This window comes from Podarcis melisellensis (genome assembly GCF_964234715.1).
Source record: "Podarcis melisellensis genome assembly, chromosome: 7".
Taxonomy (NCBI): Eukaryota; Metazoa; Chordata; class Lepidosauria; order Squamata; family Lacertidae; genus Podarcis; species Podarcis melisellensis.
In genome coordinates, this window is record NC_138539.1 from 15,208,440 (window position 1) to 15,222,645 (window position 14,206).

The window sequence follows — 14,206 nt, forward strand, 5'->3', positions numbered from 1 at the left end:
ACGAAAGGTTATCGCACAGGAAAAATAAGGCAGGGAGGGAGGAATTAGCAAAAGAGGATTAAGATTATCTGAACATTATGCCACAGAAATCTCTTCGGAATGAAAAGAGAGCTGAATTTACCCACACTCAAAATATCTCACTTTTTTTTTAAAAAAAGTGTAGCATATTACCACTTGCATAGCTGGGATTGGGGGCGCGCTGGGCGGCCACTTACCACTTGGGGGGCGGCGCCTGCAGCACGCCTGAGCCCGAATGCCTGAGCAGCTAGCTACACCGCTGCATATTGGGATATGGGATTGGGGGGGGGCAACTCCCATCTCTTGCGGGGGCGCAATTAGTGCCAGCACCGTCCGTTAAGAGTTTGGGTGTAATCTTCGACACCTCCCTTTCCATGGAGGCGCAGATTGCAGCTATAACGAAGGTGGCATTTTTCCATCTCCGCCAAGCTAAGCAGTCGGCTCCTTACCTCTCTCGCCCTGACCTAGCCACTGTGATCCACACGACGGTCACCTCCAGACTGGATTATTGTAACTCGCTCTACGTGGGGCTGCCCTTGAGACTGACCCAGAAACTCCAGCGGGTGCAGAATGCTGCAGCGAGACTCCTTACGGGGTCTTCGTTGCGAAATCATATTCACCCGGTGCTATACTGGCTCCCGGTGGAGTACAGGATCAGGTTTAAGGTGCTGGTTTTAACCTTTAAAGCCCTATACAGCCTAGGACCCTCGTACCTACGGGACCGCCTCTCCTGGTATGCCCCACAGAGAAACTTACGGTCTTCAAATAAAAATATCTTGAAGGTCCCAGGCCACAGAGAAGTTAGGCTGGCCTCAACTAGAGCCAGGGGCTTTTCGGCTGTGGCTCCGATCTGGTGGAACACTCTGTCACAAGAGACCAGGGCCCTGCGGGACTTGACATCATTCCACAGGGCCTGCAAGACAGAGCTGTTCCACCAGGCCTTTGGCCAGGGCACAGCCTGACTCCCTCCCTTGGCAATCTTCGCGGAGCTCTGGCCCAATGGTTGCCAGTGGCTTGAATTACCAGTAATTAATTTTATAATGAATGATTTTAGAGTGTTGTTTATGCTGTACTTTTGTACTGTTTTATTGTTGTTAGCCGCCCTGAGCCCGGCTTCGGCTGGGGAGGGCGGGATATAAATAAAATTTTGTATTATTATTATTATTATTATTATTATTATTATTATTATTATTATTATTATATTACCTCTTGTTGGAATGAAAGCCGTCCAGGTCCTTTGATCTGCGTTTTAACCTGGATGCCTCTGCTTGCAGCTCCCTCTGCAAAGATTCCCCATCGGGGACACTCCCGGGCTCTGACAAAACCGCAGGAGATGGCAGAGGGCTCAACGCACAGGGTACGGGACAGGACTCCTTTGTGCAGGTGGTCTGCGTTTCGTAACGGATAAGGCGAGTCTGAAGTTCAGCAAACGCCACGTCTCTCTCCAAAGCTCTCCTGTTGTCGAGGCAGTATCTAAAGCGAAACATGAAACAGCTTCAGAAGCCTGAGAGGAGCACTGCAGAAGAACGGAGGTGTTTTCCTAATTAAGGGATAACTTAGTACCCCTTGTTTATGTTTCGGTATGAGAATGTCTCTCCTTATTTGAATTGCTAGTGAACCTCTGAAAAGGTCCTCCTGCAGTCTGCTATGATACGGGGCAAAAACTGACCTCATGGATCAAACTGCCTTCCACCTTAGTTTCAGAGTGCCACACCTCAACCCACAATTCGCTGGCATCAAAAAGAATGCTATTTGTATATCCTATGCGTGCTTACTCAGAAGTAGGTCCCACTAGGCTCAATGGAGCTTACTTCCTAGTCAGTGGGTTTTGGATTCCAGCCTAAAAGAAGCCAAATGGTTTACAACTGTTCTCTTCCTCAGCATGTTTCCAGCAATGCTGTTACGAAGTTGTTGTTTTGCTGTGTTATTATGAAATTGTCTTTGTAGCGTTTGTTTGAAATCCACCCCCGTTTCTTCGTTGTAAGCTGCTTTGAGCGTGATGTGTGTGTGTGTTCAGCATACAAATAAAATGAAGGAATGGATATTCCATCTATCAGATAATCCCGTTTGAACCTATATCTGCCATGAATGAACTCGTCAGATGGCCTTATGCAAACCTCTGTCTCTTGGCCTCAGTCCTCCCCATCTGTAAAATGGGGGATAGTAATGAAGAAGAAGAAGAAGAAGAAGAAGAAGAAGAAGAGTTTGGATTTGATATCCCGCCTTTCACTCCCTTTTAAGGAGTCTCAAAGCGGCTAACATTCTCCTTTCCCTTCCTCCCCCACAACAAACACTCTGTGAGGTGAGTGGGGCTGAGAGACTTCAAACAAGTGTGACTGGCCCAAGGTCACCCAGCAGCTGCATGTGGAGGAGTGGAGACTCGAACCCGGTTCTCCAGATTACGAAACTACCACTCTTAACCACTACACCACACTGGCAGACAGATCCTGAAGCTGAGGCTCCAATACTTTGGCCACCTCACAAGAAGAAAAGACTCCCTGGAAAAGACCATGATGTTGGGAAAGATGGAGGGCACAAGGAGAAGGGGATGACAGAGGACGAGATGGTTGGACAGTGTTCTCAAAGCTACCAGCATGAGTCTGACCAAACAGCGGGAGGCAGTGGAAGACAGGAGTGCCTGGCGTGCTCTGGTCCATGGGGTCACGAAGAGTCGGACACGACTAAACGACAACAACAATGACTTGCCTTAACAGTGATGCTGCAAGGCTTACAACTCGCTATTCGTAAATGCTTCACATGCACTATACAAAAGTATTATTAAGTATTATCCCTCAGTGGATTGTTTTAAAGACTCATTCAGATGAGGAGATGGAATGTGTGTGATGACAGCTATTTGTGGAGTCCCATATCGAGGTGAAAGAAGGTCCTTCTACAAATATTTGGGGCCAACAGGCATGGATGAATCAATCTCAGAGCACAAAGCAATCTCAGATATAGCAATCAATGGAGCACATCCACATATGGATTAGAAGAGTCCTGCTGGTTTAGACAAGTGGCCAACATTCTGAGTCCAAAAGTGACCGACCAGATGCCTCCAAGAAGTGCACAAATAGGACCCAAGGGCAATAACCATTCTCTGATCATTTGTTCTCTCAACAGGGAGGTTCAATTTGGCCATTACGCCTAAAAGCATATACTTTCCACTTTAGCAGATAAGATGGGCGGGATTGGCTTGCCTGACAATTCAATCAACATGGAGGCACATGGCTATTATAATTATCTGAGCACCAGTACATCGCGCTTCCACCAGACTGTCAGGACAAATCAAGTCATTTTCTGTTACCAAGATAATATTGTCATACATAGCCCGAAGTCTATTCCCTCCTCTAAAAAGAGAGTTTTTAATCAACGTAAGTAATGAATTCAATTTTGCCACTAGAAACAAGCTCATTATCTGATAAGACAAAAAAACTTATTGCTTATCCATTTCATGGTATTTTGAGTTTCCTTGTTTGTATTCTGAGTTAAGCTTTGCTGCCCATTCTACAGAGCTGACATATTAATTTATCCTGAGTAATGCCATCACTTTGCTCACTCTTTTTATGGCAACATCTTCCTCTCCTTCTCTCCCCCCCCCAGCCCCCACAATCCAGCTGTGTCTGATTCATGATAATGAGAAAAGGTTATGCAAATTGGTTTTGATCAGGCGCAGCACCAAAGAAACATTAAAAAAATAATAATCAAGAAATTCCAAACTGTCCCTTTTTTTGTACATAGCCCTACTAAAATGTTCAGGTGCTAATAATCATTCCACAATCTGCTGAAGATGGTGTTTGGCTGTCCCACCCCATACCAGCCAGAATGCACTTTGTACATCTGGTTCTCCTAGCTGAATTGCCAATACCACTGCCATCAAAGAACACTAAATAGTAAAATTAAATGGATTTCATAAAGTAATGGAAAAACAGCTGACATTACTTTCCAAAACACACACACACAAACATGGAGAGAAAGAGAGAGACACTGGCAGACAGAGAGAGAGAAAATGCTATAAGTCCCAGACACCAATTAATAATAGTAATAATAATTTATTATTTATACCCCGCCCATCTGGCTGGGTTTCCCCATCCACTCTGGGCAGCTCCCAACAAAATATTAAAAACACGATAAAACCAAACATTAAAAACTTCCCTGAACAGGGCTGCCTTCAGGTGTCTTCTAAAAGTCAGATAGTTGTTTATCTCTTTGACATCTGGTGGGAGGGCGTTCCACAGGGCGGGTGCCACTACCGAGAAGGCCCTCTGCCTGGTTCCCTGTAGCTTCACTTCTCGCAGCAAGGGAACCACCAGAAGGCCCTCAGCGCTGGACCTCAGTGTATGAACAATGAGGATGGAGATGCTCCTTCAGGTATGCTGGGTGTAATCCAAAAGGATTACAAGCCCTATTGAACTCTGGAAAACAGATACAGCGCCCTGGGATGAACATCCAAATGCAAATAATAATAATAATAATAATAATAATAATAATAATAAGAAGAAGAAGAAGAAGAAGAAGAAGAAGAAGAAGAAGAAGAAGAAGAATTTATTTGTACCCCGCCCATCTGGCTGGGCCTCGCCAGCCACTCTGGGCGGCTTCCATAGAAACCAGAAAACACTAAAATATCATACATTAAAAACTTCCCTGAACAGGGCTGCCTTAAGATGTCTTCTGAATGTCAAGTAGTTATTTATCGTTTTGACATCTGATGGGAGGGCGTTCCACACGGCGGGCGCCACTACCGAAAAGGCCCTCTGCCTGGTTCCCTGTAGCTTTGCTTCTCGCAATGAGGGAACCACCAAAAGGTCCTCGGCACTGGACCTCAGCGTCCGGGCAGAACGATGGGGGTGGAGACGCTCCTTCAGGTATACTGGGCCGAGGCCGTTTAGGGCTTTAAAGGTCAACACCAACACTTTGAATTGTGCTCGGAAACGTACTGGGAGCCAATGTAGGTCTTTCAAGACCGGTGTTATGTGGTCTCGGCGGCCGCCCCCAGTCACCAGTCTAGCTGCCGCATTCTGGATTAGCCGTAGTTTCCGAGTCACCTTCAAAGGTAGCCCCACGTAGAGCGCAATGCAGTAGTCCAAGCGGGAGATAACTAGAGCCTGCACCACTCTGGCGAGACAGTCCGCGGGCAGGTAGGGTCTCAGCCTGCGTACCAGGTGGAGTTGGTAGACAGCTGCCCTGGATACAGAAGGCAAAACATTTGACCAACAACAGTCAATGCAGTGACGCCCAGTTGCTGTCACTGTAGCTTCCACTGGGAATTGTAGTTCACAAATCCTGGAGGGCACCAAGATTGACTACTCCTGAATTTGAGTTTAGGTCTCATCATGCAAATAAAATAGAGGAGGGCAAGTTACCACCTAATGCCATGGGCTCTGCACAGCTACAGTGCTATGGAAGTTTATTTGCAATTATGGAAGATGTGGTTTTGTTGCTTACCCCAAACTGCCTCTTTCATTTGTATTCAGCTACTGAAAAGAGCTTCTGTAAGAAACTTATACTGCTTCTCAGTATGCACGTTGCGCTTCCCAACCCTTCAAAGTGTTTAACGATCAATGACAACCACCAACTTAGTCCATGAAAGCTTGAGGAAAGTCCTTTGAAGTAGATACCAAACCGTCTGAAGCAGCCTGTTCTACTTAATTCTTCCTCTATTTCATACTTCAATAAGGCAGGCAATCATCACAACAGACCAACTTCTCCAGGACAAAGGGATTAAGGACTAAACTTCACCCATTCGTACTCGGACTTCTCGGGTAAGATGGGCATTTCGCAGGGAGAAGAGCAGAAATACCCTGGCTCTAATAAGACGTTCTTGGAATGTTCCACCACTGCTACTATGCATTGGGCATTCTTGAGATTTACCTTCATCCTCACAGTGGAAACTAAAACAAGCACAGGGCACTGTGGGATTCCCAGAAAGGAATCCACTTTGGACATTCTTGTGCCATACTGGATACCTAGTGAGCAGTCTGATAAATTCAGATCATTTTCCACTAGTAAGTTAGAGCCATCTGCTTCTCCCGCCACCCCTCTAAATTTTTATTAGAATTTTATTTACAACATAACATACCCTCCCACCCCAATACACAAATCCACCCTCATTAAACATGAACATAACATACAGTGAGCATAACATACAGTGAGCATAACATACAACAATACAAATAACCAAATAAAATACTTCTTTTATCCTGTATCTGGCCTCCTTATTTACTTCTTATAAACCGTTTCCTTTATGAATAATTATTAAGATTTTTCTAATTATAACTTAAGTATCCACAAAGTCTCCTGCAGACATTAATCGAAACAAGTCCAGGTGTGTATTTTAGGGCACTGTTTTGTGAAGTATTCCCTGCATTTCCCCCATGCTTTTTGAAACGCTTGTCTAGTGTGATCTCTAATTGCCTCTGTTAATCTAGGCAAAACAAAAAAATTTCCTTCCAGTAGCACCTTAAAGACCAACTAAGTTAGTTCTTGGTATGAGCTTTCGTGTGCATGCACACTTCTTCAGATACCATGGACTTCCATTTCATGCGGCTCAATGTGGTGCCTTCCATAGTTCCAGTTACAGATAGGTAGCCGTGTTGGTCTGCCATAGTCAAAACAACAACAAAAAAAATTCCTTCCAGTAGCACCTTAAAGACCAACTAAGTTAGTTCTTGGTATGAGCTTTCGGTATCTGAAGAAGTGTGCATGCACACGAAAGCTCATACCAAGAACTAACTTAGTTGGTCTTTAAGGTGGTACTGGAAGGAATTTTTTGTTTGTTTGTTTTGACTATGGCAGACCAACACGGCTACCTATCTGTAACTTAATCTAGCCAGTTCAATATACTCTAACAGTTTGAGTTAGAGCCATCTTCATGTCAAATAGGGTACACTACACTAGATTCTATGACACCCACTGTGATAAAACTATCAGAGAGCTTTTTTTAGTGTATAGAACATGGTCAACCTGCTACAGTGGTACCTCGGGTTAAGTACTTAATTCGTTCTGGAGGTCCGTTCTTAACCTGAAACTGTTCTTAACCTGAAGCACCACTTTAGCTAATGGGGCCTCCCACTGCTACCGCACCGCCGGAGCACGATTTCTGTTCTCATCCTGAAACAAAGTTCTTAACCTGAGGTAATATTTCTGGGTTAGTGGAGTCTGTAACCCGAAGTGTATGTAACCTGAAGCGTATGTAACCCAAGGTACCACTGTACTTCTAAAGAAAATGATGGTTGCTCCTCTGTTATATGATAGGGGCCCCGTTTCCAAGCATGGAATGATTCAAAAATGCCAGAAGCCCAGGACAGCTGTGTTTTCCATTGCAGGATCCAGATGTAGTATAAATACCCTGCAGCCTCTGTGAGTATGCAGAGCTGCTGTTAGAGAAGATGTGCATGGAGTCTCAGCCCATCACTGGGCTCAATATCCTTTAATGTAGGCATCACAGCATATATTCTCTGTTCCAAGGCCTCCTCCGCTGTCTACCTCCCCATCCTGGCATAATAGAACCGCAGACTTAATTCATGGGCTGTCAGCAATTTTCCTTATTGCTTTGATTTGAAAGTGAAACGTTACTGTCATAACATCTTAAGCACCCATTACCATAAAAACGTATAACTATTCAAATCAAAGGCGTAACGCTTTCATTCCAGACAATTAATTATTGCAAGATGCTAGCAAATTCAAATGATGCTTCCACTCGCATAATAATAGGACTAAATGTGAAGTGTGTGTGTACATTGGATTTACACTGAGTAAGAGGACCGCGTGAACAGGTCACATCACTCACTTATAAAGGAACTTACTCGAGACCGTGATAATGGCAGCCAGCAGCCTTTTCAAAGGGCAAGCTTCTGAGTTTTCGAGGAGTCAGCTCTGGCGTCAGAAGGAAAGTATATTCACTGAACAGGGTGGGGAGGGAGAAAGAAGTGATTTTAATTTGCAGCTATGGCTTATTTCTAGAACGGAGGATAACCTTTTTACAGGAAGAACGGCAACTGTCTGCCACATTGGCACCATATTATTAAAATTACTCTGGCACGGTTAAACCTCAATTCATAGTATGCAATAGGGGTGGGGAACCTACAGCCCATGGCCCAATCTTGGCCCGTGAGGCCGTTTCCCCCAAACCACACCCACCTTCCAACCGGTGGGTGTCACTTATGCTGTCAGCTAGCGGGTGGGAAGGTGGGGTTCAATTCTGCATTGGTCCTGGGTGCCTGACTCCCAGCAGGCAACAGGCATGCGCAGCCAAAAGTAGGAGGAGTTAACACCCAATTGACAGCTGACAAGCCAGGGTTTAATCCTGCTCAGTTTAGCTGTGCGCACCTGTTCCCAGCAGATAATAATAATAATAATAATAATAATAATAATAATAATTATTATTTATTATTTATACAGTGGTGCCTCGCAAGACGAAATTAATCCGTTCCGTGAGGCTCTTCGTATAGCGGTTTTTTCGTCTTGCGAAGCAAGCCCATTGACAGCTTAGCGGATTAGCGCTACAGCTGTCAAGCGGCTTCCAGCGATCAGCTGTTAAGCGGCTTATCAGCGGAACAGCTGATAAGCGGCTTAGCGGCTTAAGAAAAGGAAGAAAAAAGCGAAAAAAAACCGCAGGGGGATGCAAGATTTTTTTCGTCTTGCGAAGCAACCCCATAGGGGAATTCGTTTTACGAAGCGCCTCCAAAACAGAAAACCCTTTCGTCTAGCGGGTTTTTCGTCTTGCGAGGCGTTCGTCTTGCGGGGCACCACTGTACCCCGCCCATCTGGCTGAGTTTCCCCAGCCACTCTGGGTGCCTCCCAATCAAATGTTAAAAACAGTACAGCATTAAATATTAAAAACTTCCCTAAACAGGCATGCACAGCCAAACCCCCTCTCCCCCCCCATGCCACCCAAGCCAATGCTTGGAAAAAAACATAGAGCTTGCAAAGTGCTTGTTTCTGCACTAGCTCTGGGAAAGAGCGCCGAAACAAGAATGCTTTACAGTCTTTCTTGGGCTATGTGTGCCTATTTCCAGCAGGAAACAAGTGTGCACAGACAATGCAGCAGGAAATTAATAAATAAAAATAAAAATAAAAATAAAAATAAAAATAATATTTGTACCCCGCCCATCTGGCTGGGTTTCCCCAGCCACTCTGGACAGCTTCCAACAAAGATTAAAAATACATTAAAATGTCACACATTACAAACATCCCTAAACAATTAAAAACACAGGGGGAAACAATCATAGTGTCTGGAGGCGGTTGGAGGATGGATGGCGGCTAACAGATTGAGATTGAATCCTGACAAGACAGAAGTACTGTTTCTGGGGGACAGGAGGCGGGCAGGTGTGGAGGATTTCCTGGTCCTGAATGGGGTAACTGTGCCCCTGAAGGACCAGGTGCGCAGCCTGGGAGTCATTTTGGACTCACAGCTGTCCATGGAGGCACAGGTTAAATCCGTGTCTAGGGCAGCTGTTTACCAGCTCCATCTGGTACGCAGGCTGAGACCCTACCTGACCGCGGACTGCCTCACCAGAGTGGTGCATGCTCTGGTTATCTCCCGCTTGGACTACTTCAATGCGCTCTATGTGGGGCTACCTTTGAAGGTGACCCGGAAACTACAACTAATCCAGAATGCGGCAGCCAGACTGGTGACTGGGAGAGGCTGCCGAGACCACATAACACTGGTCCTGAAAGACTTACATTGGCTCGCAATAAGTTTTCGAGCACAATTCAAAGTGTTGGTGATGACCTTTAAAACTTCCCTGAACAGGGCTTCCTTCAGATGTCTTCTAAACGTCAGATAGTTGTTTATCTCTTTGACATCTGATGGGAGGGCGTTCCACAGGGTGGGCACCACCACTGAGAAGGCCCTCTGCCTGGTTCCCTGTAGCTTTGCTTCTCGCAGTGAGGGAACCGCCAGAAGGCCCTCGGCGCTGGACCTCAGCTTCCAGACTGAACAATGGGGGTGGAGACGCTCCTTCAGGTATACTGGGCCGAGGCCATTTAGGGCTTTAAAGGTCAACACCAGCACTTTGAATTGTGCTCGGAAACGTACTGGGAGCCAATGTAGGTCTTTCAAGACCGGTGTTATGCGGTCTCGACGGCCGCCCCCAGTCACCAGTCTAGCTGCCGCATTGTGGATTAGTTGTAGTTTCAGGAGATAACTAGAGCATGCACCACTCTGGTGAGAAAGTCCACGGGCAGGTAGGGTCTCAGCCTGCGTACCCGGGGGGAGCTGGCAGACAGCTGCCCTGGATACAGAATTGACCTGCGCCTCCATGGACAGCTGTGAGTCCAAAATGACTTCCAGGCTGCGCACCCGGTCCTTCAGGGGCACAGTTACCCCATTCAGGACCAGGGAGTCCTCCACACCCACCCACCCCCTGTCCCCTAAGAACAGTACTTCTGTCTTGTCAGGATTCAACCTGCTGGACAGCTGACAAACAGCTGGGTGAAATCCTGCTCAGTTTGGCTGTGTGCACTTGATCCCAGCAGAAAGCAGGCACGCGCAGCCTGTAAAATGCAGGCTTCATATTTCCTGCTCCATTCAGGGGGAGGGGAGGGAAAAAAGCGCTTTGCCAGCCTTACGCTGAGCACTTCCGAACTGCAATGCCCCTTGCACTGCAGTTCCCAAGAGCCTGACATGTCAGCTGGCATGTGGGAACCCCACGCAAGGAGTTTTGGCAAATGGTTGGGGCAACCAAACTCTCAAAGGATGCCAGGTGATTGACAAGTGGGCAGCCCCACCCACCCGTTAAACTTGCACCCCCCCCCCAACAATCCTGATAAGGAAATGGTCTATGGAGCTGAAAAGATTCCCCCCCCCCCGTCCTGTTATTGATTTTGCAGGTGCGGTACACAGAGAAATTACTATTAGGCACCTGAAGGAGGTATTAGAAAAAACATCTCACATAGATTCAAAAAGGCAATCCTATCCTTCAGAGAAATTACTATTAGGCACCTGAAGGAGGTATTAGAAAAAACATCTCACATAGATTCTAAAAGGCAATCCTATCCTTCAGGATTACCATCTTAAAGAATGAACTATTTAACAGTGTGCTGTATGCCTAACAAGGCCTTACCTTTTTTGAACGTGTAAAGGCTGCAGATCCCCAATGGGCAGGCCTTCTGGGGTGAAATACTTCAGCAGCTCTTTGGCATCAAGTGATATCGCAGGGCCCTTTTGGCCTTCTTTACGGGCAAGTAATTCAGAAACCCTGGCGAGGGAAACAAAACAGATGAACAAAAATCACTAACTACACCGATAGCTGATGTTGAATAGGTAGTGGGGTTTATAAAAAAACTGCCAACATTTAAGCCACGTTAATGTTACCTCGCTTTTTGTTTAATTTTTTCAGTGCTTTCCAAGTTCTGCAGGACATTTCTTTCTGGCCACTTCAAAGGATTTGAATCTTTCAGCTCTAAATGTGAGACGTTGGAGGTGGGGGAAAGGGGGTGGGGGAGGAGGAATAAAGTCAAAACAATACCATAACTCCTTGCAAAATCCAATGTAGCAGAGAATATACCAGCGTCCCATTATACCTCATGGGAGTCCTGTATAACTCAAAAGTTTGCATTTTTCTAAGCGTTTTGTACAGTTTCTGCAACACCTATGGAAACTACTGCCTACACCATTATAATGAATCCTATTAGCTCCGACTGTACTTTGCAGCATCAACAAAAGCAAACAGCTGGAATGATCAACGAAGAGCGTTAGAACATAGCAAGATCAGAAAAGCATCTTAAAATATTAACTTTTCTCTAAAACATGTGCTGTGCATTTTGTTTTATGCATTTTGTACAGTGGTACCTCGGCATAGTGGTACCTGCCAACCTAACAGTTCAAAAACACGTCAAAGTACAAGTAGATAAATAGGTACCGCTCTGGCAGGAATGTAAACGGCATTTCCGTGCACTGCTCTGGTTCGCCAGAAGTGACTTAGTCATGCTGGCCATATGACTCGGAAGCTGGACGCCGGCTCCCTCGGCCAATAAAGCAAGATGAGCACCGCAACCCCAGAGTTGGTCACGACTAGACCTAATGGTTAGGGGTCCCTTTACCTTTACCTCGGGTTACAGACGCTTCAGGTTACAGACTCTGCTAATCTAGAAATAGTACCTCGGGTTAAGAACTTTGCTTCAGAATTAGAATAGAAATCGCATGGCGGCAGCAGGAGGCCCCATTAGCTAAAGTGGTGCTTCAGGTTAAGAACAGCTTCAGGTTAAGAACAGACCTCCGGAACGAATTAAGTTCTTAACCCGAGGTACCACTGTGCTTGAATGTCAATCTTAAGCTCTGCTCAACCAATTGGAATAATTGGATTCAAACAAAGAAAGAAATCAACCAAACACCACTTTTTTGGTAACTCATTAAAAAGGCACACTTTTTTTTCTCATGACTAGTCTGGAAGACTTGCATTGCACCTCTTTCTTGGAATTAAGGTGCTTGTTTCCCCCCATTCCCTCTGTGCTTGTGTACTGTGTGTGCCCCATGAGTGTGTGCACATGCTGGCGCACAGCCCTCAAGAAAGGTGGTGAACCCTCAATGTGGCCTTCAAGGCGAGAGAAGTTAGCCACTGCATCCTATATCTCTGTGTTTCTAGTGCCAGATTAAGGCACACTTGTTCACCCAGGCTGTTGGAGGAATCTGATTTGACTGGTTAAGGCCTGCTGCTTTAATTCTGCTGGCATTGTACCAGGGTGTTGATGAGCATTCCCTTTAACATTTTTGCTGGTTGTTACAGTGGTCGTTTTAACTCTGTAATCCATGTTTTATTGCTTTTAGGCTGTTTTACATGACACAATTGTAAACCACACTAAGAGCTTGATTTGAAGGAGTGTGGTTCAAAAGTTGGATGAACAGTAATATTAAAAAGCCAAGATACAAACAAACTTCTTTTACTCGCTTCATTCCAGCCACGCCAAGTAAGCTGCCTTTTACTGCAGCTTACTGTTACATCTGAAGAGGGAAACTATGATTAGTTGCTTCTAAACAAGCCAGGATATTAAATCAGCTTAAAAACTTTAAATCACGTCTTCACATTCTGACTTGCTTAGTTCTCCAGTTTTTGCTGCTCTCTAGCTTGTTTCCCTGCTCTCACCAAGGGAGTAGCACGCTCACTGATATCCTTAAGGGAAAGAATGTCATGATTGATAGGTACAGGCGTACCTTGGTTTTTGGACAGCTTAGTTCTCGAATGTTTCGGCTCCTGCAAACCTGGGAGTGATTGTTCCAGTTTGTGAACGTTCTTTAGGAACCTGAACGTCCAACAGGGCTTCCACAGCTTCCGATTGGCTGCAGGAGCTTCCTGTAGCCAATCAGAAACCACACTTTGGTTTCCGAACGCTTTGGAAGTCGGAATTCCGTTTGACTTCCAAGGTACGACTGTATACATATTGAGGATGATGAGGATGATTTATTACCTGCCCTTCACCCTAAGGTCCCAGGGTGGGTTGCAATATTGAAACACAATACAGTGGTACCTCGGGTTAAGTACTTAATTCGTTTCGGAGGTCTGTTCTTAACCTGAAACTGTTCTTAACCTGAAGCACCACTTTAGCTAATGGGGCCTCCTGCTTCCGCCGCACCGCCGGAGCACAATTTCTGTTCTCATCCTGAAGCAAAGTTCTTAACCTGAGGTAATATTTCTGGGTTAGCGGGGTCTGTAACCTGAAGCATATGTAACCTGAAGTGTATGTAACCTGAGGTACCACTGTATTAAAAACAGCTTAAAACAACTGACAATCACAGAAATCAGGCAGATCCTAAAATATACACCTCAAGTATCAAAAGCCAGCATTTCCCCAAGTGATAATAACTATGCAACCAAATTATGCCTACCACAAGCTGTACCCTGGACTTTGGCTTTGACAGGTGCTACAGGACGATTTAGCTGGCTGGTGCTCCACAACTCTAAATAATGTTCTCTGGTACATGTCAGCAAGGTTTTCAGTTCGTCGCTTGAAACCGCCGGGAGCTGTCTGGCAGATTCCTGCCTTTCTGCAATAGAGAACACAAAACCTCAGCTTTTCTTCTTCTTCGGTTACTGACATGGTACTCTCAATGCAAGGTATGTAGTGATGTTAATCAATAACAATTTACTAAAGTAACAACATCACCTCTGACCAAATGTTGCTGCCAAGAAAAGAAAGAAAAGCAATCTGGAGGCAAATGTGAACCACCTTTACAAAAAGCTACCTAGGAAAA

At 45.4% G+C, this 14,206-nt stretch overlaps 1 protein-coding gene across 1 annotated transcript in view; it reads right to left on the reverse strand.

The window, feature by feature from the left end:
* MTBP (MDM2 binding protein) overlaps nt 1-14,206 on the reverse strand; it is a 33,915-nt gene that overhangs the window by 3,851 nt on the left and 15,858 nt on the right. Inside the window, exons 14-18 of the mRNA XM_081918725.1 lie at nt 13,841-13,999; nt 11,333-11,420; nt 11,082-11,216; nt 7,821-7,916; nt 1,225-1,491 (exon numbers count right to left, since the gene is read on the reverse strand). Coding sequence (XP_081774851.1) covers nt 1,225-1,491; nt 7,821-7,916; nt 11,082-11,216; nt 11,333-11,420; nt 13,841-13,999 — 745 coding nt within the window. The remainder of the gene's footprint in view (nt 1-1,224; nt 1,492-7,820; nt 7,917-11,081; nt 11,217-11,332; nt 11,421-13,840; nt 14,000-14,206) is intronic.